Consider the following 23,866-nt stretch of genomic DNA (forward strand, 5'->3'; position numbering starts at 1 on the left):
ACTCCTGAGCACCGGCCTGTGCCACCCTTCCCTGTCTGCCTTCCTAGGTCCCCAAGGTTCTGGCTGTCATGCAACCTTCCGGGGGCTCTGGTCTGGGTACCTTTCCATGTCTGTGGACTCATCGAGGGTGAGACCTCCATTTAATGTGGGCAAAGAGAAGTATCCACGGTTAGTAACAGATTTCAGGGCACTTTCCTGAGCCTGGGCCATAAGAGATGATAATAGCTGAGCAGCCTTACAGGATAGCTCAGGCCCCACTAAGGACCAATCCATGAAACATCTGGCATAAGCCTAGGGGAAAGGCAGGCGTAAGGGTGGGCTGGGAACAGGATACGTTCCCTTCCACATAGGGTTCTCCACACTCTGGCCCTCTTTTCTCCAGCATGCATCCCTGAAGATGGCTGTGGAGCTAATCCTTATATGGTGTGCTGTCCTGGGGTCCCTTTAACTCCTAGTATAGGCAATGCCTTCAGAGCATGGGAAGGTATGCCTGGACAGACCCATGTCAGATCCAGATAGTCAGGAGAAAGGAGAAGCATATAGGAAGAAGATAACACCCAGGATGGCGGGAGGGCTGGAAGCAGACCCCAGCCACATGCGTGGAGCTCATGGGTAAACTGACTGGCTCCAGCTTAAGTGTAAAGGTTATAGGATTTAGATGAGGCCAGTTGACCACAATGCTGTGAGGTTATGATCCAGCCTTTGCTGAGCACCTGCTATGTGCCAGGTGCCGATTTAGGCATGCATACTATAATAGGGGACTGGCAACATTATCATGTCCCATTTGCAGGTGAGGGGAAAAGGAAATAAATAACCTGACTATAAGCCATTTCCAAGATCTTACTTAAATATGAGGTTTGATAATAATTGCCCAGTAACCGGAGAAGGCTGGTTTTGTTCCAATCATGTAAGCCCCAAGCCCAAGCTGGGAGCAGAGCATCAAGAAGATCAGACTTGGGAATGAGGAGTCCTCCCAAGAGTCACTGAAGTTTCCTGGGCCCAGTTTATGTGTTTATAGTAGAGCCAAGGATGCCTGGAAACATGGGAAGAATAAGACCTTGTTGGCTAGTGAGGGGCCATGGACCGCTCAAATGTTATATATCATTTCCCTCTTGTCCATTTTTTGGTGAGCCCTGGAAGTCTGGCTTTGTATCTTCCTTAACCAGGGTTTCTTAGAAACAAGCCCAAACCAGTGTGTGACAGATAGGCTGCATGCAGCCCAGCAGGAAGCTGCAGCAAGCCTGATCCAACCTCTGGATGGAAGGGTGAAAGCTTGACATGCTCCTCCCAGCTGTCCAGCACAGGCTTGCAGCAAAAAAGGGCTGCTCTTCTCCATGCTAGTAGCTTGACCTCCTTCAGACAGATGAGACGGATCCCTGAGGAGGGCCTGAGGCCTTGCTGCCAAATGCTGGCCATGTCTGGCCCAGAAGTTCAGCACCACTCACCAGGAACACACCCTGGCTCATTAGGCAAGATGAAATGGGAGCAGGGAGCAGTGCCGGGGTGCCAGGTGGCCTTGCAAATGAACTCCCTGATCGCAAGCCCTGAGCCGTCAGACACTGACGAGTTTATTGTGTAAGGCAGGAAATGAAGCAACCCAAACTCATCTACCGTGACTGTGGCCCAAGTGGAACAGGAAGACTGGGTGGTGGGATGGAAGCTTGTGGCGGGGGCTGTTTGTCTTGTGACCGCCTCATGGTGCACGTTGGGGCTTACTTAATGTAGGGAATCAATCTTCCTCAAGAAGCCCCTACTGTCTAGTGGAAGTGGGGATTAAGTAATAGGGAGTTTCTCTTGAGCCTCACAGCTTCGGTGATGTGGAAATTCCAGAGGTCTGGATGTTAGAAGCTTCCAGACTCACTCAGGTGTGCAAAGATACATCACATACCTCCGTGCCTCTGCCTTGGAAGGCTGGGGCTCTCAGATCCTACTCTCTAACAAGGATGCACACCTGTACACAAACACATACACATACCCAGCCCTCTCCAGGACTTCTGCCCTCTCTGATCTCTACCAGAAAAAGTACAAATCACATTTTCTTCCAGGAGGTGAGGTCCTGGAATTCCTCTTAGAGACACAGAGCTTCTCATCTTTTGTCATGTCTGTCATAATGACTTTCCTTTCTAGGACAAGGGATTACATCTTTTGGGAGACAAATTTTCCATCAAACATTTGATATTTTCCCCTAATCTATGGACTTGGGGAGGTAATCTTTATCATCCCAGTTCCCAGTGGCTGAGATGTCAACAAAAGTATGTCTTTGTCAATGAGACCTGTCTCTTGTGAATCAGAACCAATTTGAACTGAGTTATAAAATCTCCTTTAAATTTTTCAAAAAAGAGAGTCTTGTCTTCCAGGAAAATGGACTAGGTTTCCCCCCATCCCTCCCATTGGATGTCCTGAGTAAATATTATATTTGAAACAAATATAAGAAGTCTCTGGAAGATGGGAAGAGGAAAGCATGCCAGACGGGACCTCAGGACCTAAAAAAGCAGCATGGTAGCAGGTCCTTTGAGTGCTTTGGACTAAATTGTACTCTATGCAAATCATGTAGTAAAGAGCTAAGCTCCATTATGACTGAATTTTGAGAAAGAACCATTAAAGCAGTAACTGAGGTTAAATGAAGTCAGGAGCAGGGCCTGTAATCCGCCCATAGGACTGGTTCATGTAAGGAGAGGCACCAGTCATATGGACACAGCGAGAAGGCCTTTTAAAGACACAGCGAGAAGGTGGTGGTCTGCCAAGCAAGGGGCGAGGCTGCAGAGAGACGTCCTTGCTGCCATGCTGCTCTTGGACCCTAGTCTCTGTAAGTTAGAAGGACACTTCCGAGTCACCCAGTCTGTGCTGTTTTTCTCATGGCATCTTAAGTAAACCAACACAGAGAGTGTCTCCTTCCTTTTCATCTAAAACAGCTCATTTCTGGATGAGAAGAAAGCAGAAACGTGAAAACACAAATGAGGACACACACACACACACACACACACACACACACACACACACACACACACACAAAGACAATGCCCCTGCACAGACCTCTCTATCCACAGCAAAATAGAAAACTCGTGGATAAGCAGGGTGTATTGGTGCTTGCTTTCAAGTCCAGCACTTGGCAGGCAGATCAGGTGGATGTCTGTGAATGTGAAGCCAGCCGAGAAACCAGACATTGTTAAAGAAAGAAAGAAAGGAAGGAAGGAAGGAAGGAAGGAAGGAAGGAAGGAAGGAAGGAAGGAAGGAAGGAAGGAAGAAAGAAAAAGAAAGAAGGAAACAAAACAAAACAAAAAACTTCCAAAAGAAAGACAACTCTTAGATAATAGCCTTTATACTTCAGTCAAATGGCACCAGGACAACTGTACAAGTCCCCAACTCTATATACACCTGTAGCCTAGCTGTTCCACCCCTGCTGCCAGCTCAAGGCCAATGGAGGACCTAGTCTGCCGTCGCTGATTCATGCTGAGGCACCTCCACCTCTGTGGATGTCAGAGACACCATGGCTTCTTACGGAAGCTGGATCTTCCAGCTCCACTGAATGGTGACCGGCCCAGACCACCATATTTCACAAAGCACCTACAGAAAGCATGTTGAGACCTTGGATTCTCACTGAGCAATAATAAGGGCTACCTCTCCTACCAGAGTATCAACAGATTGAAGAACTTTGTAGGAGAATAAGACAATTGAATCCGTGGGTTTATATAACTCCAAGGGACTTATAACATAAGTCACTCAAGTTCCAGTAGAAACCACATCAACAACTGGGGACATTTTGACTTTAACAGAGTGAAAGAAGTGTTCAAATTATGTGACATAGATTTTTAAATCCAAATCCAGTACTCATGAAATGTACCAACAAGCAATTTTGATCGTGTTTGGAAAGAAAGGTTGTTTTTGTTTGTTTGTTTGTTTTGTTTTGTTTTTAAAGGCAGAGTGTACTGGCAGATAAATAGAAACTCTCAGAAAAGAAGCTGTGAAGAACCAAACAGACAATTTAGAAATAAAGAATAGTAAATATAAAAATGTAAAATCAGTAGATGGATCGAGAGCCAAACGTAGGGGGCAGAGAAGAGAAAAGCAAACTTGAAGATGGAATAACAGCAGAAAGAGAAGAGACTGGAGGGGAGCACAGAGCAGCTATGGGACCTGCAGCACAGGACATGCAACTTCCATGTCAGAGTGCAGAGCAGCTGTGGGACCTGCAGCACAGGACATGCAACTCCCATGTCAGAGTGCAGAGCAGCTGTGGAACCTGCAGCACAGGACATGCAACTCCCATGTCAGAGTGCAGAGCAGCTGTGGGACCTGCAGCACAGGACATGCAACTCCCATGTCAGAGTGCAGAGCAGCTGTGGGACCTGCAGCACAGGACATGCAACTCCCATGTCAGAGTGCAGAGCAGCTGTGGGACCTGCAGCACAGGACATGCAACTCCCATGTCAGAGTGCAGAGCAGCTGTGGGACCTGCAGCACAGGACATGCAACTCCCATGTCAGAGTGCAGAGCAGCTGTGGGACCTGCAGCACAGGACATGCAACTCCCATGTCAGAGTGCAGAGCAGCTGTGGAATGTGCAGCACAGGACATGCAACTTCCATGTCATCACATTCCCACAAGAAGGACAGAGAGAGGGCGGAACAGAAAGCACTCAGAGAAACAATGGCTAGAACTCCCAGAATTAGGAAAAGTTCTTGGTCTAAAGACTGAAGAGACTAGCAACCCAAACAGGGTAAGTCAAAAGAAATCTACACCAACACACATCATGCTGAATGCATGAAAACCAACAGCAGAGGAAGTATTGACAGAAATGTCATGATCTATGGGAGAAAAGCAGGTAGAGTGACGGCAGACTTCTTACTCGACCCCATGGGGCCTGGAAGGAAGTAGATGTAGACATGAAAGATGTTGTCAACACAGGATTCTACATCCAAACAAAAGCCCTTTAAAAAGAAGAAAATCAAAGCATAAAAGTGAGGAATGGGGCGTAATTCATTGGTAGGATGCTTGCCTTTGATCCTGGGGGTAGGGAAGAGAATGTATCTCTAGCCTGTCTACCATAAAACAATGACTAAAGAGTGTCTAAAACAATAGCGGACGTGATTATTGGAATACTGGTACATCACCAAGGAGGAAAAGACTTTGGGAAGAGTAAAAGCCTAAGTGAAAAGTTCATTTTCCTTTGTGTTTTTATGTTTTAGTATGAAGCTAACTATAACAATGCTTGACATGGTTTTAAATGTACATGAAGACAAGATGAGTGCATCATAAATAAAGGGAATGTGGTGAGCTTCGTGCACATGGGAGATGATTTCTTCAACACAACAGACTGATGAGTTGTATATACTGAAGGCAATACTTATGTGAACATCTAGAAAAGGTTATACAAACAGATAACGTTAAAACACTAGAATTATTTTTGAAAAGACCATGTAATCTATAGGAAGGCAAGAAAGAGAAAAAAAGAATGAGAATCCAGGAAAAATAATTTAAAAACAGAGAAAAAAATATAAAATAGCAGAGTTAAGTCAAAACATGCCAATAACTATTTTATGTATAAATAATCTAAATACACCAGTTAGAAACAGTGGTAGGAGCCAGGCGGTGGTGGCACACACCGTTAATACCAACAGTCAGGAGGCAGCAGATCTCTGAGTTTGAGACCAGCCTGGTCTACAGAATGAGTTCTAGGACAGAAAAGCCCTGTCAAAAACAAACAAACAAACAAACAAATAAATAAATAAATAAATAAATAAATAAATAAATAAATAAATAATGGTAGGTGGTGGCAGAATATAATAGAATGCTACATGCTGCCTACAGAGAGCTACATCAAATATATTATAAATTTGCTGTAAGCAAAAAGAAGGAAAGTACTATTTCATACAGCATTAATCAAAAGAAATCATGAATCTGAATTAGTATGATATACACTTCAAAACAAAACAGAACTAGAGACCTAGGAGCAAATTACATAAATAAAGGGTAAACCTGCAAGATGACAGGGCAATGCATGTGTTATAGGTAACAAACACTTTGCAAGTATATGAAGCAAAACTAACAGAACTAGAAGGAAAAATCCACAAATGCATTGCTGAGCTAAGACATCAGCACTTCTCTGTCAGTAATGGACAGAACAACTAGGTATAAATTCAGCAAGGGCACAGAACCCAATGCCACCACCCGACGGGATGTGTTTGACATTTACAGAACATTTCATCCAAGGATAACAGCATGGACATTCCTTCCAAGCACCCGCTGAACAAATATGCTAGGACAGACTACATCTAGGGCCATAGTACAGCCCTCAGAATGGAAAAGAATGAAATAATACTTCGTGTTTGTTCTCTGACTGTGATATAAATAAAATATAAATAAATAACATAAAATTATACATATTGGCATGTTAAACAACACACTTGAAAAATAATCAATAGTTAAAATAAGAGTCATAAGAGAATTATGAAAAATACACCACAATGAATGAGAATAAAAATACACAATTTAACAATTAGATTCAGCTAAAGCAATTAGAGGGAAATTTAAAGTGCCAAATGTGTGTGTGTGTGTGTGTGTGTGTGTGTGTGTGTGTGTGAGAGAGAGAGAGAGAGAGAGAGAGAGAGAGAGAGAGAGGCTGAAAGAATGAATTACCAATATCAGTGCCCCATAGATACAAAAATACAATTAAAATATTATAAATATCTGTACACATAAATCTGGCAAGTTAGAGAAAATGGACCAATTCATGAAATGTATAAAACTCCCACAATGCATTGAGTATGAAATAGATGATTGAAATGGTCTTACAACTATTAAGAAAATTGGCTTTGTAAGTTTATGACCCCTCCCTCCAACAAATCTCTAGACCCAGATGACTTCACTGAAGAATTCTACTAGGTGTTTAAGGTAGAATGAGCATCACATTTGTGTCATTTACTCCATACAATACAAGGAGAACACTCCCACTGGATCACCCCACTGCCAGCACGACTTACATATATACAAAAGAACAAGGCAACTCCAGACCAGCGCTCCCCATTTACAAACAGCAAAACCCACCAAACTATATGCTAAAGGATAGAAGTCAGCAGCAGACTGACTTTTCTATAAGAAAAAATCACATTATCATAAACATTGATACAGGAAGAAAAACTATTTGGCCAAATCCAACATTTGTTCATGATAAAATTTCTTCAAAAACTAAGGATAGGGCCAGCGAGATGGCTCAGCGGGCAGGGGTGCTTGTGACTAAGCTAGACAATCTGAGTTTGATCCCCGAAACGTGGTGGAAGGAGAGAACTGACTTCTGCAAGTTGTCCTCTGACTTTTGCATATGTGCCATGGTACCTGTATTTGCTGTGTGCGTGCACACAGCACACATAGACACACACACTCACTCACTCAAACAATCAATCAATAGATGAATATTTTTAAAAACCAGAAAATAAAAGGGAACATCAACTTAATAAATAAAAATCTATAAAAGCTCTGGCTCACAGATTTATAGGTTAAAAAATTGAATCTTTTTTTTTTTAAATTTAATAGAGTAGAAGGTTTATTCTTGAGCCACATATGGATGGACATGGCCCAGGAATGTGGGTTCAGACTGCCCCAAATAACATGTTCCAATGTGGAAACTGTTCATGAAGTTTTACAGTTACAGAATGAAAGAAAGTCCTAAAGTAGGGCTTTCGAACACACAGGGGGGCTCACTGTGTATGCGGGTTACAGCAGAGTGTATGTCTCAGATAATCTGATGACAATCTTAGCTTTGGGGTTGGGGAAAGGTAGTGGTCTGTCAATACAGTCCCAAGGGTTACCGGGTAGTCACAGGATGTTAGCTTAGATACAGAGGTGGGCGATGATTGGCTACCAACATGACTAAAGATAGTCCAAGATAATTTGGTTCTGGGCCACAACATTCCAACAATCACAAAGTTCTAGCCAGACTGAATGCTTTCTAAGATCAGGAACAAGATAAAAGCACCCACTCTCTCCACACAACTATTAAACACAGTGACAGCTGCCTAGCCACTGTAATAAGGAAAGAGAACGTTTTTAGAAGAGAAAGAAAATCGTGACCATTTTCACATAACGCACCTAGTTATCCTTTGTAATTCCTAGGATGTCCTGTGTAATCTATTGAGGACTCTCAGAGGGCTGAATCAGTGAAGGTGCTTGCCGCCAAGCCTGACAACCTGAGTTTGATCTCCAGAACTCATACAGTGGGAGGAGAGGCCTAATTCCAGCAAATAGTTTTCTGATCTCTACAGAAACAAGTATGTGTTCCCACATACACACACACACACACACACACACACACACACACACACACACACGCTAAATAGACTAAAAAATAACTCTCCTAGAATTAATAGATTCATCAATATTTCAAGATATACAATCACTACCCTAAAAGTCACTATAGTTTTGTATACCATTGACAAACATTTAGAAAAATAAAAAACAAAACCCCAATCATAATAATTAAATAAAAATTAAATACTTTCTGGGCAGTGGTGGCATATGCCTTTAATCCCAGCACTCAGGAGGCAGAGGCAGGTGGATCTCTGTGAGTTTGAGGCCAGCCTGGGCTACAGAGTGAGTTCCAGGAAAGGCTCCAAAGCTACACAAAGAAATCCTGTCTCAAAAAAAAAAAATCTAAATACTTCAGTGTAAATCTAACAAAAATATATGGGACACTTTTATGCTGAAAATACAAACCATAAAAGAAAGAAAGAAAGCTCAAAATACAGAGGAGGGCTGTTCTAGGCACATGCTTTGGAAGACCCAACATCATGACGCTCTCAGTTTTCTCTGCATGGATACATGGGTTTAGCAGAATTCCCATCAAGCTCCAAGCAGAATTTTTTTGCAGATAGAGATGAGATTATTCTAAAGTCTGTATGAAAAGGCAATGGAAGAAAAACAGCTCAAACAACTTCAAAAAGAATAAAGTTAGAGGAATCAGTATATTGAATTTCAAGACCATTATATAGCCACATAAACAAGACTATACCATATTGGCAGAGGGATAAACATCAGTGGAATAATATATAGAACTCCTTAAAATAGACTCTCTAAATATGCCCCACTGATACTGAGGAAGGTGCAAAGACCATGCAATGGAGGAAGGTGAGCCATTTCTTCAGCAAAGGTTCTCAAAGCGATGGAGGCCCCAGAGGAAAAGGAAAAGAAAACTTGGGCTTGAATTTTATAAAGAAACTAACTCAAGATGGATTCCTGACTTCATAGCATATGCTGTAATGCTACAAAACTGTCAGGAAAAAGTAGAGGAGAAAAGCCTTGGCATCTAGGCCTAAACAAAGAATTCTTAGTCTTGACACCAAAACCACAATTATAGTTGATAAATTAAACCACGATGAAATAAAAACATATTGCCCATTAGAATATTCCAATAAGATAAGCTATAGACTAGTGTGAAATATTTGGAAGCCATGTAACCGACAACTTGCATCTAGAATATGCAAGCAACTCTCAAAGCTCACAGTGAACAAAGGAATCCAGTTAGCAAACAGACATGGAAACCTTGTTTCGGATGGAAAACTAACACATGCAAAGATACTCAGTATCCTTAGACATGCATGAAGGCAAAAGCACCCACACACACAAAATAAAAATAAGTAAATAAAATAAAAGGTTAGTAGGCAACTATAGTATGTCCTTTCATGCCTGAACATTTCTCCAGAAATGGTAACACATTTCTGTAAAAACCCATATGCTCTACTGGGTGGTGGTGATGCACGCCTTTGACCCCAACACTCAGGGGGCAGAGGCAGGCAGATCTCTGAGTTTGAGACCAGCCTGGTCTATAGAGCAAGTGTCCGGACAGCCAGGGCTACACAGAGAAACCTTGTGACAAAACAAAAACACCCAAATCATCAATCAATCAATCAATCTCTGGAGAATTATGCTGAGTAAAAACCAAAAAATTCTGACAACCACACATTCTATAGGATTTAATTTATATAATATTTTCAAAGCAACAGCATTATAAAAATGGAGAGATTTGTGGTTGCCAGGGGCTAAAGAGGAGTTGAGGTGGGAGAAGGCAAGTGTGGCTCAAAAGTCTACTTTGGGGAGTCCCTGAGGTGATAGAGATGTCCTACAATTGACTGTCAGCACCCTGGGTGTGGCACTGTACTGTAGTTTCGCAAGATGTCAACTCTTGGGTAAACAGAGACACGTGGCGGCCTCTCTCCATGTTATTTCCGCACAATTTTGGGATCACCTATACTTATGCCAAAATAAGTTTAACTTTATTGGGGAAAAAAGAACTCTTTTCCATTCTTCTTCCTACCCTTCACCACAATCTGGGGGTTTTGTGCCCAGCCTGGTACAGGCTGCTTGCAGATCGCTCCCTATCTCCATTTCCTGGGGACCCTGCCTAACCTTGGTGTTCGCTCAGCTTTCCTCATACTTGTGGACCCTCTCTTCCAGCCCATTCCAATTCCTTTGTGTCAGCTGTTGATACCTGGAAATACTTTCTACCTGGGACCCCCAGTGGTCACATGGGACAAGGACTCAGCTCAGTGTCTGACTCAGCCATCGCAAGAGAAGCTTCCTCTTGCAGTAGATGGGAACTAATACACAGACCCACGACTGGACAATGTGCAGAGAGTGAGAGACCTTAGAACACTGAGTCCTAAATGGGATGTCTTCATCAACCCTCCCCACCCTCCACTTAGACTCGGGGAGCTATGAGGAAGCGGAAGCAGAAAGATTGTAAGAGCCAGAGGGGATGGATGACTCCAAGGAAATGGGGTCTTCCAGACACAACAGGACTACGCACATATGAATCCACAGAGACTGTGGGAGCATGCACAGGGCCTGCACAGGGTCAAGCCACCCGGCTCCGAGAAGGGATGTGGACATGAGCCCCCATCCCTAATCCAGAAGCTATCTCCAACTGAAAACAACTTGCAAAGGAAAATTAGTTTTCTCCAGTGGAGTCTCACTGGGTATGGTAACCACACTTAAGGGCACGCCCCAAGCCCTGTAGATGGCTCACAAAATGAACTCAATGGTATTTTTGTAATTTTTTTTTTTTTGCCTCACATTGTTTGGGCATTGTTTATCTTACTGGTCTCTTGCTTGCATATTATAGTTTCTGACTTTGTGTTTTTTATGGATTTTGGATTTTTTTTTGTGTATCTGTATGTGTGTGTGTGTCTGTGTGTATGTATATCTGATATCTGTGTGTGTATGGATGTGTATCTGTATGTATGTTTATCTGTATGTGTGTGTCTCTATGTATGTATCTGTGTGTTTATCTTTATGTGTGTGTCTCTGTATGTATGTGTATGTATATCTATGTGTGTGTATGTATGTGTTATCTGTATGTGTGTTTATCTGTATGTGTGTCCCTATGTATGTATCTGTATGTGTGTGTATCTGTGTTATGTATATCTATGTGTGTGTGTATGTATGTGTATCTATATGTGTGTGTATATCTGTATGTGTGTATGTTATGTATATCTCTGTGTGTGCATGTATGTGTATCTGTATGTGTGTTTATCTTTATGTGTGTGTCTCTGTATGTGTGTATATGTATATCTATGTGTGTGTATATATGTGTTATCTGTATGTGTGTCTGTGTGTGTGTATGTGTGGTGTGTATGTATATCTGTGCGTGTATATGTATGGATTATTTGTATGTATGTTATGTATATCTGTGTGTATGCATGTGTTATCTGTATGTGTGTCTGTCTGTCTGTGTGTATGTATATCTGTGTCTATATGTATGTGTTATCTGTATGTATGTGGGGGTATGTGTGTTTCTTGTGCTTTCTCTTTGTTGCTATTGTTTGTATTTTAATTTGTTCATTTTTTATGTTTGCCTATTTGTTTTCTACAGAGAGAGAGAGAAAGAGAAAAGGAGTATAGAGATGGATGGGAACGTGGGGAGGAACTGGGGAGAGATGAGGGGAAAGGAAATTGTGATCAGAATACACTGTAAAAAATTATTTTCTTTTATGGAGTTTGTGTTTTGTTTGTTTGTTTGTTTGTTTGTTTGTTTGTTTGTTTGAGACAGGTTCTCTCTATGTAGCCCTGGCTGTCCTGGAAATTGGTAATAACACTAAAGGTGTGTGTTACCATGCCCAGCCATCAAAATTTATTTAAAGAAGAAGGAGGAGGAGGGGAAGGAGGGGAGGAGAAGAAAAAGTCAAGAATCAAGCCAAACAAGTCCTTTTGCTCTAGAACCGGGGTCAGGGGTGGCAGTGGGGTCGGGTGGCAGGGGCAGATAAGCAAAACCCACTTCCCAGTGCTTTACACTTCATGCCTAAAATGGGAGACGGAGGCTAGAGAAGTGCAGGTCAGAGACATATTTAAAAAGACAGGTTCTGCATGTGTGCACAAGATGATATGTAGAAGGCACGGGACACAAAATGCTCCCAAGGTAAAAAGCTTCTAAGTTAGGATGGCATGTAAGAAAGAAAGCTGTGCAGCCTACAAGTTTGCAGGCCATTGTCTCTGACTACATGGGCAGTGCCCATGGGGGCCTTGGGCAAAGTGACGCAGAGATTTCCCCTATATCTAATAAGAGCTCTCATTTAGTGAACACCCTTGGTGCACCAGGTACCAGGCCACATGCCCCCATTATATCCAAGGAGCAGGCTGTGGTCTCCACCATGGAATAGGAATCCCAGGCTGTAACTGATAAGAAGGATGGGTCAATACCAGACCTTTGCTCTGGACCTCTCACTCGCCTGCTGGATGTGTTTATCACAAAGGTCTCTATTTCTACTGCAGAGGGCGGGGGCATAGCCCCAGATCCTCCTTCCCTAGAGAAAGAAAATTGTATTCCAATTCGAAAGCTCAGGAGGTATTTCTGGGCCAATTAAATCAGAGAGGCTGTTATTGCTAATGTATAATTGGTTTTAAAGCCAACAGACTTGCTGAGCTCTGGATGACAATATTTAAGCAGCATTTTGCCCCCTTCCTGAGTGGTTCTTGTAAACCATGACCACGGCCTTATGCAGCTGCAGCCACCTTCTGTTAGCTCCCTTCTTGGAAGCAGTGCCTTGGCTCTAATTGGCTGCTGGGGATAAATATTTACGGGGCTGTGTAAACGAGAGCATCTGCCTGTGAGGTCTGTTCCCAGGATCACCACACAGCGCCCAGGAAGGCTGGAGGGCTCCGGCAACCTCTCCAAGCTGGCCATACTTCTCCTACAAATTGACAAGCGCTGTAGTCTTCCAGACTCAGGGCTGAATGTCTAATTAAATTTCCAGACGACGATAATGGTGTTAGCTCCTCCCGGGTTCAGGAGGCCACAGTTTCACAGTTTGATGGGGAGGAAGGTCCTCTAAGGATGAGCAGACCCTTCTGAGGCCCCAAGTTCATCTTCAGACTCCATCCTCTCCCCCTGCAGCATGGATCTCAGGCTGGCTACCTAGGTACCTAGTGCCCTCAGCCATTACCTCTAAGGCTAGGACGCTGCACAAAGCCATGCAGACGAAATCTCTCCTTCATAGGCAAAATGAAAACTCTGACGATGGACAGAAATGCCCAGGTTGAAGCAACGGTGGGGGGGGGGGGAGATTGGAGTGCGGCTGAGGCTGATATTTGAGTAAGTGAATTCCAACCAAGGCGACAGTGTGCTTTTAGAACGGAATCCTAGTCCATGCCAACCTCACTGGGAAACTCCTGGGGCTTGGGGATCTTTTTTTGTTTGTTTTGTTTTGTTTTTGTTTTGTTTTGTTTTCAGCAGTGTTTCAGAGGATTCTCATGTCATCAGCCAACCTCACTGTATGGCTTGCTGGGTCTCAGGTTCCACTGCCTCCTAAACTATGACAGGTATGTGGAATGTGGCTCCACATTGCTTTCAGATGCTGTCTGAAATGCTTCTCTGGTGGTAGCCTGTATGTCCTGGCACCAAGGCCTCCTAGAGGACTCTTAGCATTGGCCCATCGATGCTGGGGTGCAAATGCTACTGTCCAGAGTGTGGTGTCTGAGGGAGCTTGGAAGGGGAAACGTGGGTGTAGGGAAGGGACGGACGTTGCAGCAGGCAGTCTGCTCCCTGGAGTGGGCTATGCCTCCTGGTGCTCCCTGGACCCTCAGGAGCCCCACGGCCTGTCAGGCAGGGGGTTGGACTCACTGACGGGAGCTCACAGAAGGGACAGTCCTAGCTGAGGGCTGCGTGAGGGTCAGGGACAGGGTCTGGAAGGAGAAGGGGCGGCAAGGTAAAGGACTGTCCAAGGCCCTGCCCCACTGGCTCTCAGCTGCCTGGAGAAGGACTCATTTTGACCAGAGAGCACATTTCCTGTGAGCGGTGTCCCTGGTCAGCCCCCTCTACCAGGGAGAGAAGGGGAGTGTGCCAGTCAGTCTGCTGGACAGCACCTCTCTGGTCCTGTGCCAACACCTGAGAGGGGGGTGGGGCTCTTGGGTTTCAGCTGAGAGTTGGGATCTACGTCATCTAGAAACAGCTCAATACCAACACTGAGTTCCTCTGGCCAGGGACTGCCAGCTGGCAGACAGCAGCTTCCCAGACATTACAGACTTCAGACCATGGCTGCCTATGGCGATTCCTCCTCCCATTCCCCATTCAGGTATCCCCTAAGAGCACTTGGTCAGTCTCCTGCCCTCTGTAACTCCCCGAGCAATTCGTACTGCTCCTTGTGATGGGCCAGTTCTCAGCGTGCCTAATCCCTCTACGAACTAGCTGGAGTCTGATGCTCCCAAAGGTTCCCACCCCCGGGCCCCATAATAGGACACTACTGTTTTCCTTCACTTCCACATATCCCGGGCCAAGTTGGGTAGGTACCTTCTCAGCAGTCCCTGTCCCTCATCCCCTAACACTTGGGTCTAGAGCCTATAATTACTTTTGTGCCTCCCCTCACCGCCCCCCCCAGGCATTGTCTCCTTGTGACTACACTGTGACAATCTCTTTCCAACCTCCTATCATGAGTACCTGGGCTCTTGTATCACTTTCTCCCCGCTCCCATCCCTTATTACTCTCATCCTCATTCTGTGCAACTTGGAACATCCATACGGACGATCCGGTCCTTATTCAATTCCCCTCTCTATTCCTGGACTCACTCGTCTCTGACTGAGTAACCACAGCACCCACTGGGGAACTTCTCTCTATTAGAAGCACCTTGCCTCGAAAGAACTAATTAACTTAAATGAGGCCTTATTATTGTGGACCCTAATCCAACAGTACTAGAACCTTTATAAGAAGGCGGGGGGTGGGGTGGGGGGTGGGGTGGGTGGGGTGGGGGGTGGTGGCGCCGACTAGGACACAGACCGACACAGAAGAATGACCATGTGGAGGCTCAGGCTGAAGTTGTCACTTGCAAGGCTCAAAGTGAGGCTTCAGTAGAAAACAGCCCTGTGGATCCCCCAACAGTGGACTTCCAGCCTCCCAAACTGGGAAGCAATCCCCTCTATTGTTAACCACAGCCTGTGGCAGCCTGAGCATGGCACTGTAGCAACTTACTCAATTCAGACCCCAGCGTCACAGCCACTGCTTGCCCTACCTGTCCCCTAGTGACATTCATCAACTCTGCTAAATCCAGACACCCACCTTGAATCTGAGAAGCTGAACAGTGTGTGTGTATGTGGAGAGAGACTCCTATAACATTGTTAAATAGCTTTTCCTAGGTTGATTATTCCTGAAACCCTCCTATGTGGGCCCAAAACAGTCCCCAAATCTCTATATCCAGAGGGTCCCCCCCCCATTTCCAAAGACGCTATTTACAAATTTCTCTGTCTTCAGAATCCTACCCTCATTTCTAACTCACATTATGATTCTGCCCACTCCTGACCTGGATCTGCTCCTGGGAGCCTCCTTCCATTCCACTCTGCCAGCTGTAGACCCATGAATGGGTCTCAGATCTAACGAAGGTCTCATCCCTGCTTCGATCTGCTTTCTCCTTTGCAAACATCCCGTGTCCTCTACCCCCTCTCCTCTTCAGCATCTCCCTTTACTCCATTCCTTCATGGCACTTGCCTGCCCACAACCATGCACTTGTCTCTCCTACTAACACTTCCCTGGCCCTTATCCTCTTCCAGAAATGTTCTATTCTGCTTTTTTTCAGTCCCCAAGTTTCTGAACAGTCACCCACACATGCTGGGTCTGGTCACTGACCACTTCATCAACAGTTCCCTGCTGCTGTTCCTACCCACATGTGCACTTGTCAGCTCCCGGACAATGTCAAGGATGAAAAGCTCAGCAGCTCCTTTCTTAAGCTCTCAACAGCCTTCCATGTGGCCAAACGCTCTCTCCTCTTCCCCCTTTCAGTCTCTGCCTCAGCTCCTGGTTTTCCTGTCCTGGCCAGGCTTTTCTCACTCCTCTGCTTTTCTCTGCTTGACCCCTGAGACCCTGTTCTATTTCTAGATGATCTCATCCAGGCCCATAACTTTAAATATTACTTAGGTTCTGATGCCTCTCAAATTTATAACTCTCTCTCTCTCTCTCTCTCTCTCTCTCTCTCTCTCTCTCTCTCTCTCTCTCTCTCTCTCCAGACACATAGATCTAACATGACACCTCCACTTAGATGACTCAGGGTGCCTCAAATCAAGTGTGCTTAGACAAGATCTCTCCATTTTCAACCCGCTCCCCATCTCAGTAAATGATCCCAGTGTCCACTCAGTGGCTCAGATAAGAAACACATGGCTCTCCCTCCTTTCCCGTGCTTTCCTGATGAGGTTTCTGCTTTGCGACCTGTCTAGACTCACCCGAATCTCTTCATCCCCATCTCACCCCTCGCCCACGCTGCGTCAGGAGTTCACTTGGAAACAGGAATAATTTCTGAACTGGCTTCCCTGTTTCCCTTCCGTGGTGGTCCAGGGAAGAGGGTGCCGTTCTGGGAGGAACTGGTTTCCTGCTGTGTGGAGAATGCTGCCAGCGGTGCTAATTGGATTAATTGATTTGCCCAAGGGGAGGTGTGTGTGAGATCCCTTTCTGCAGAACTTCCTTTAAAAACAGCACTTCCATTCAGAAAGCCAGATCAAGTGCCATTAACAAATTAATTCTGATTAGTGCTGCCCAAGCACTCAGACCTTAAGGCAACCCCATTCAGTCATCTTGGGCCTGGCCACCTAATAAAGTGGAAACTATCTGGACTGCAGAGGTGATTATTTTGATGCCTGTCTCCATCCCCAGAGGGCAAAGGAGTGGGATGTGATTTCACCACAGTCTCCTGAGGGAATTAACTACTTTCAAATTCTAAGTTATTAATTCCCCAACATGGCATCATGTCCATGAAAATGGATTTGGGGTACACATTTCTGCAGCCCTCTATTTAGGACCAAGTATGCAGCTCAATATTTGGATGAGTATTTGGTAAATATGTCCCCGCATAGTATCCTTGGTAACCCTTTGTCGTTTTATTCCACATTGCACTGCTTCTGTGATTGGCCTGGTAGATTTGGAAGTTAAACTAAACAGGTCCCTGTCCTACCAGACCTGACAGGTGGTGGCAGGGAGTCAGAGCACTGATCAGAAAAGAGCAGACCTTCCTTCTGCATGGCGAGTCATTCAAGATGAGAAAATGGGTCCAGGGGACTGGAGGGATGGCTCGGGGGTTAAGGGCACTTACTGTTCTTTCAGAGGACCTGAGTTTGGCCCAGCACCCACTAAAATATGCTGGGTCATAAACGCCTGTAACTCCAGCTCCAGGAATCCAGTACCTCCTCCCATCTCTACACTCATATGCCCATAGTCCCCCACACACCCAGGGGTGGGGAGAGAGATTCAAACAAACCTTTAAAAAGTGGATCAAGGTAACAGCAAGGAAGGGAGCTTAGGGAGGCCCGAGGCCCTGACACCAGAGTTGAGCTTGGCATGGTACAAGGGGCCCACCAACTCTGGAGGAAGAACTCTCTAGGGGGAGGGACTAGAACATGCAAACACTTATCATCTGGGAGCAGGCCCCTGGACATCTGACCAGCACAGACATCCTTGCTTACAGGTTGCGCTTTTGTGATTCCTAGAACAGGACAACACGTCCCTACACTGTGGCCAACTTTGTCCCCACTAATCTATGTGCCTAGGTGTCACCCTCCAGCCCACCGGCTTCTCTCACTCAGAGTTTCCCTACAAGACCTTCCAAATCCTATTTGGGTGTGTTCCTTCTGTTCTCCGGAGCCCTGGGGCGTTCATGAGACACCTGCTCTCCCTGTCCCATGTGGGTAAAGATGGCGTCCTCTCTACGCCTCTATCGCGGGATTGCATGGGGGCTTGGTCCTGTCCGACTCTCACACCCCAGAGCTTGCACACACAGAGTCTGAATTATGGCCTGGCCCTTTGCAATCCCTAGCAGTGGGTGAAGACTCCCAGAAGGCTGGCTTCTTGGTGCATGACATCCCACAGAGTCAAGAAAGGAAGCCATTCCTTCAGTGAACGCTGGCTTTTGTTTCAAAAGTCGCTTCTAGGAGATGAATAAAAACTTAAAGCTGGGGCTGGAGAGGTGGCTGAATTTATAAAAATCCTTGCTTTGCAAGCACACAGACCAGTTTGATTCTACTGAACTCATGTAAAGTTAAATAAAACAACAACAAAACACCACACAGGGCATAGTATAACACACTTGTAATCTCAGCATGGGGAGAGGCAGAGGTAGGTGGATCTCTGGAGCTTTCTGGACAGCCAGGCTTGCTGACTTTCTGAATTCCAGAACAGTGAGAGATCTTGTCTCAGAAAGTGTGTGGGGTGGGGTGGGGTGGGCGCGGGGTTGGGGGAAGACACCTGATGAATGACAGCTGAAGATGTCCTCTGACCTTTATATGTATACATGCGTACACATGTGCACCTGTATGCACATGAACATGAACACACACACACATACATACATACACACACATACACACATATATTCACACACATACACACATATATACATATACACACACACACATACACACAGGGAGGGGGTAACTAGATGTCTAATGAGGATGTTTAGAAGCTTCATAAGAACAGCCAGAGGAGCATGTGTCAGGCTGTATGTGAAAAGTCCTAGAACCAAGAAGCCAGGTAAAGAAGGGGCAGCTATACTCCCAGAGGGGGGCCCTGCACCCGATTCCCATCTGCCTTCTCTTCCAGGGACTCGAGTCTCCAAATGAACGTGCCACAGCCCACCATGACACAGCTGCTGGCTGTCGTCAGCACTCGGCGTTCCCAGATGACCCACACTCCGGGCTCCTTTCTCGCATCCGGAAAGCTAGAGTGTCATGGCGTAGGACGCAAAGGCCCCTCTGCTTCCAGGGACCTCCCCACTGTCCCACCCTGAGCTGAGGCTCCTGAGCTGCCGGCTCTGGCTGATGGAGGGAAAGCCGATGGGCATGAGGATGAGATGGAGATGGGCTGGGTGCTGCAGCTAACCTTTTAGGAGGACCGTCCTGGCCTTGGCCCACTCGCTCCTCCCGTCTGACGTCAGCAGGCCGATGGGAGGCAAGCGTTCATCCTCGCTGGACGCCATTTTGACTATCTTTCTCAACTGAGTGAACAGATCACCCTCACTGAGACGGCGGAAATTAATGACAACATCCAAGACAAAGAACTGTGGGGGAAACAGGTCAAACACATCACTTGTGGCAGCCAGCCCAAGGCTCCCAAGGCTTCACGGAGCCTTCAGGAAGCTCAGGCCCAAGGTTCCCAGGGGGGTTAATATTCCCGAGTTGTCTCATTTTGGAGAGCATCCAAAGCTGTCGACTGTACTCGACTCCAAGCTCTCTCTAGCACAGGTCTGATTAAACCTAGCTACGAGAAAGCTTTTTCCTTCTTCCTTCCTTCCTTCCTTCCTTCCTTCCTTCCTTCCTTCCTTCCTTCCTTCCTTCCTTCCTTCCTTCCTTTCTCCCTTCCTCCCTCCCTTCCTTTTTTCTTTCTTTCTTTTTTTTTGTGGCTTCTAGTGCATGCAAAATTCTCCTGTTTGCGGAGAGTCAGGTATAAACCGGTACAACCACTGTTGGAAGGCTGTGTCAATCAAAACTAAAAGCGCTTGTCTGACTCAGCAGCTGCACTTGTATATGCAGAGTTTAGCCTGGGGCTTAGGGAAGCACATTCATGTGTACCAGAAGAATATGAGAGAGTGTGTGTAAATCAGACTTCTTGTATTAGCAAGACAATAGAAAAAGCCCAGGTGCTCTTTTGGAGTAGACTGGGTAAGTAAAATGCAGTGCACCTATGCATTTTCCTATGAACTGGAACAAACAGCTACAGACAGAGCTGTGGGTGTATATCTAAACAACAACAACAACAACAAGAAGCCAACAGTCATGACAAATATTAAAATAGAAAACCAACACACAAAACACTAGGTACATCTGTGCACATTCATCTGTGTATGCACGAGCTATGCCTTGTGATGCTGGGCTTCTATAGCTCTAAAAGCCAGGGCCTTGGACTTGGTAAAGGGTATCAATCTTGACACATCCTGCTGCATCCTTTTCAGCATATGGACATGAGCAATTGCCCCACCCGTCACCCTCAGCGAAGTCCATGAAATCTGGTCTATGGTTGCTTCCAGAAGGCTTGAATAATGTGCCATTTGGAGGCTGAGAAATGTTTGATTTGACTTTCTTTGAATGAAAATGAAGAGAGTTTTTCACTTTGTGGCTGGCTGGTCAGGGGATCAGGTGGCTGGGAAGCATGCTGCTAACTTTTAAGCCTGCAAACAGTGGTCACATCTACCCTCAGATGATAGACTTTCCCCAAGCTCACAATTTTCTGAAATGAGCCCAGGAAGAAAACATTAGACGATAAGTAGAGAGTGTGGGTACGGAGGCAGGGATGGTTTCAGACTTAGGCTCTCAATATAAAAAGTCAGAAAGATCCCCAAACCCCCACTTTCTGTCACAAGAAATACTTTATGAGGCATCAGCATACAAGATACACAGTGTGGTGGGCACTGGGAAGGGGTCGGTAGCCTTCACGCTCACCTTGTTCCCTTGCCATGGGGACCCAGACTAGCCCTGTAGAACTGGCTGAAAACCTGAACTTTAGGATATAGAGCCCGCCCTTGGGCAGGTGGTAGGACTTGGAATCCTTCTTCTTCTTACACACACCATTAGCTTCCCTAAGCCTCATCTTCTCGCCTGTCAATGAAGACTCAAAGGCCTCTTCTACAGGGTCATTGTGAATAATTAAATGAAATTAATAAATGTAAGTTCTGGACCCACAGTCCTATACATGGGAGGTCTTTTCTGTTAGTTCTTACTCTGTCCATCCATCTAGTCCCCAGGAAGGACATTTACTATATGAGAATGAATAGCTGTGAAGATGAAGGTTCATTAGATGGGTTTTCAGCCTGACTCAGCTTCTCAGGGATAAGCATCCAGGGGGTGCATTCCCTAACTGAATATTCTATTCATTCTTAAATTACAGCTGTAAGAGAGAAATAGATTGACTGAGTAGGGAATCCTATTTGGGGGGCACCGTGCCCCAAGCTCACTGATCAGGAACACAAGTGCATGCACGCTTGTGAAGGAGTAGAAATAGATGGGAACTATATGCTACATATATGTGCCACTCTATGCTCCACGCCCCCTCCAAGTCTGAGAGCCTGTGACAATGGGCCACTTACCTGGTTGCAGCAGGCAACGATGACGTGCTCAGGCTCAGGCATGATGCTGCTCTTCTGGGCCACCAGCGTGTCCTGAGTATGGCCAGGAAGCCGGTAAGAGGAGAAGAGTCTGTAGTACTGCTTCATGCAGAGGGGCTGCCCTGAGAGCTGGCCTTTGGCCCAGTCCGTGGGGAGGGAGTGGCTGGAAGGGGAGAGCATAGAGAGGCAGGCAGGCAGGTGAGAGGATGGAGGAGGAGAGAGGCACTGAGGTGGCTTCTATGGTAACCTTATTTTTCCTTTTTGAAGGATTTTGCATCAAACTGAGGGCATGCTAAACAAATACTCTACCGCTGGGCTGCTACCCTATACTTTCTTGTGGTTAGGCTAAAGCTATACCAAACTTACAACTGCACTATGGCAGAGCTCATCTTCATTTTGTGAAGTAATGGAATGTTCCATTTCTGTGACTCATGGAGCACCTCACAGTTTCCCCAAACCTCTACAACTCCATCCTCACCACAGTCTCAGGCAATGCATGTGTAATTTTTGCCTTTTAAATCCCCTGTACCTTTGATTACATCAATCTTTTCTTGGCACACCTTTACCTCTACCCTGGTACTTATTGTCTTTTTAGAAAACTCCTCCTTCAAGAGCCAATTCTATATTATCTCTTCTGGAAACCTTCTCAAAGTTCAAAGTAGGAAGTTCTTTTTGTCATGTGGTTTCTAAATGATATGTCTATTCCATGCATCCATCCACCCATCCATCCATCCTTTTATCCATTCATCCACCAATCCATCATTATGCATGCTAAGTCATCCTTCTACCCATTCACCCATTTTATCCACCAAATCTATCAATTCATCAATTTATCCATTTCTCCAAATACTCATCCATTTATCTATCACCCATTCACTATCTCCATGTGTTTTAGGATATTATTTTAAGGTGTGTTACTTTTGTTTATGTTGCATTTGTTTAACTCTGTGACGCTGTGTTACTTTGCCTGTCTAAAACACCTGATAGTCTAATAAAGATCTGAACAGCCAGTAGCAAAGCAGGAGAAAGGATAGGTGGGGCTGGCAGGCAGAGAGAATATAGAGAGGGAGAAATCTGGGAGAAGAGAGCAAGGAACAAGAGAGAAGGAGGAGGACATCAGGGGCCAGCCACCCAGTTACACAACCAGCAACTGAGTAAGAAAGAAAAGTATACAAGAATAGAGAAAGGTAAAAGCCAGAGGCAAAAGCTAGATGGGACAATTTTAAGTTAAATAAAGCTGGCTAGCAATGAGCCAAGCTAAGGCTGCACATTTATAATTAAGAATAAGCCTTTGTGTGTGACTTATTTGGGAGTTGGGTGACAGGCCCCCATATAAGAGTAAAAAACAAACAACATTTTGGCACCCAACATGGGGCCTTATTTCCATGTAGGGCTTAAGAAAGCTGAGGGGAAAAAAGAGGATACAGCTCCTTTAAGAGTTTCTTCCTGCTGTCACACCCTTGAGCAGCCAGTACATTACATAGGAACAAAAAACTAAGTAAAAATGCCTGCCACAGTGCAAGCATTGGCATTCTAGAGCTCTAGAAAGGTTGAATGCAGTTCCTGGTCAGACAAAACTCCAATCAGGCCACAAGGTTTAGGATGGCTTTCATGATCCGAGAAGTGGGCAGAGCCAGCTGCCAGAGCCACAGCCAGAGGTCCCAGCCTGTGCAGCTTTGCAGTTTAAAGTTTGTGTAGTCAAAAAAGACTAGAGATATGCGATAAAAGAGGTCCAGATGTAAAAAACTTCTGAATAGGTTACAGTGTGTTTAACAATGTGTGTAGGCTTAAGACAGAAAGAAAAGGGTATAGACAGTCATAGAAAGAAAGAAATAGTTTAAAAATAAAGTCTTTAAAGAAAGAAGTAAAATAATATAAAAGAAAAAAGCCACATAAGATGGAAAATACACAGGGAATCTGAATCCTGTGTAGTATTGTGTTGATTTTGAATTTTTTGATGACTGATGGGCAAGAAACAGATGCTGGCAGACATGGGTTTGTGAACAGGACTGCAAAGTTGAATCAATCTAGATACTTTAGGGCTATCTTAGCTTTAAAAATCAAGTCAAAAATATATTTGTCAAATGGAAATAAAAAATGCTTTGAAGTTTTGTTCCCACAGGAGACAAGAAGTTGTGGATTTCTTTAGGAATAAAATGAATGAGGTGTCATCAGGGAAGACCCCCTAAATCTTGTTTAGAGAAAACAATGCCCATATTCCCAAGAGTTGGGGGGTGTGGGTGGTTTTTGGTTATTTGGTGCGTTATGGATGTTTGTTGTAATTTAGGGGAATATAGAAATATAGGACAAAAAGAC

The 23,866-nt window shown here is 45.1% G+C and overlaps 1 protein-coding gene across 1 annotated transcript in view; it reads right to left on the reverse strand.

The window, feature by feature from the left end:
- Chat (choline O-acetyltransferase) overlaps nucleotides 1-23,866 on the reverse strand; it is a 57,698-nt gene that overhangs the window by 19,556 nt on the left and 14,276 nt on the right. Inside the window, exons 6-7 of the mRNA XM_015995640.3 lie at nucleotides 21,533-21,713; nucleotides 19,333-19,510 (exon numbers count right to left, since the gene is read on the reverse strand). Coding sequence (XP_015851126.1) covers nucleotides 19,333-19,510; nucleotides 21,533-21,713 — 359 coding nt within the window. The remainder of the gene's footprint in view (nucleotides 1-19,332; nucleotides 19,511-21,532; nucleotides 21,714-23,866) is intronic.

The sequence above is a fragment of the Peromyscus maniculatus genome, chromosome 9 (genome assembly GCF_049852395.1).
Source record: "Peromyscus maniculatus bairdii isolate BWxNUB_F1_BW_parent chromosome 9, HU_Pman_BW_mat_3.1, whole genome shotgun sequence".
Taxonomy (NCBI): domain Eukaryota; kingdom Metazoa; phylum Chordata; class Mammalia; order Rodentia; family Cricetidae; genus Peromyscus; species Peromyscus maniculatus.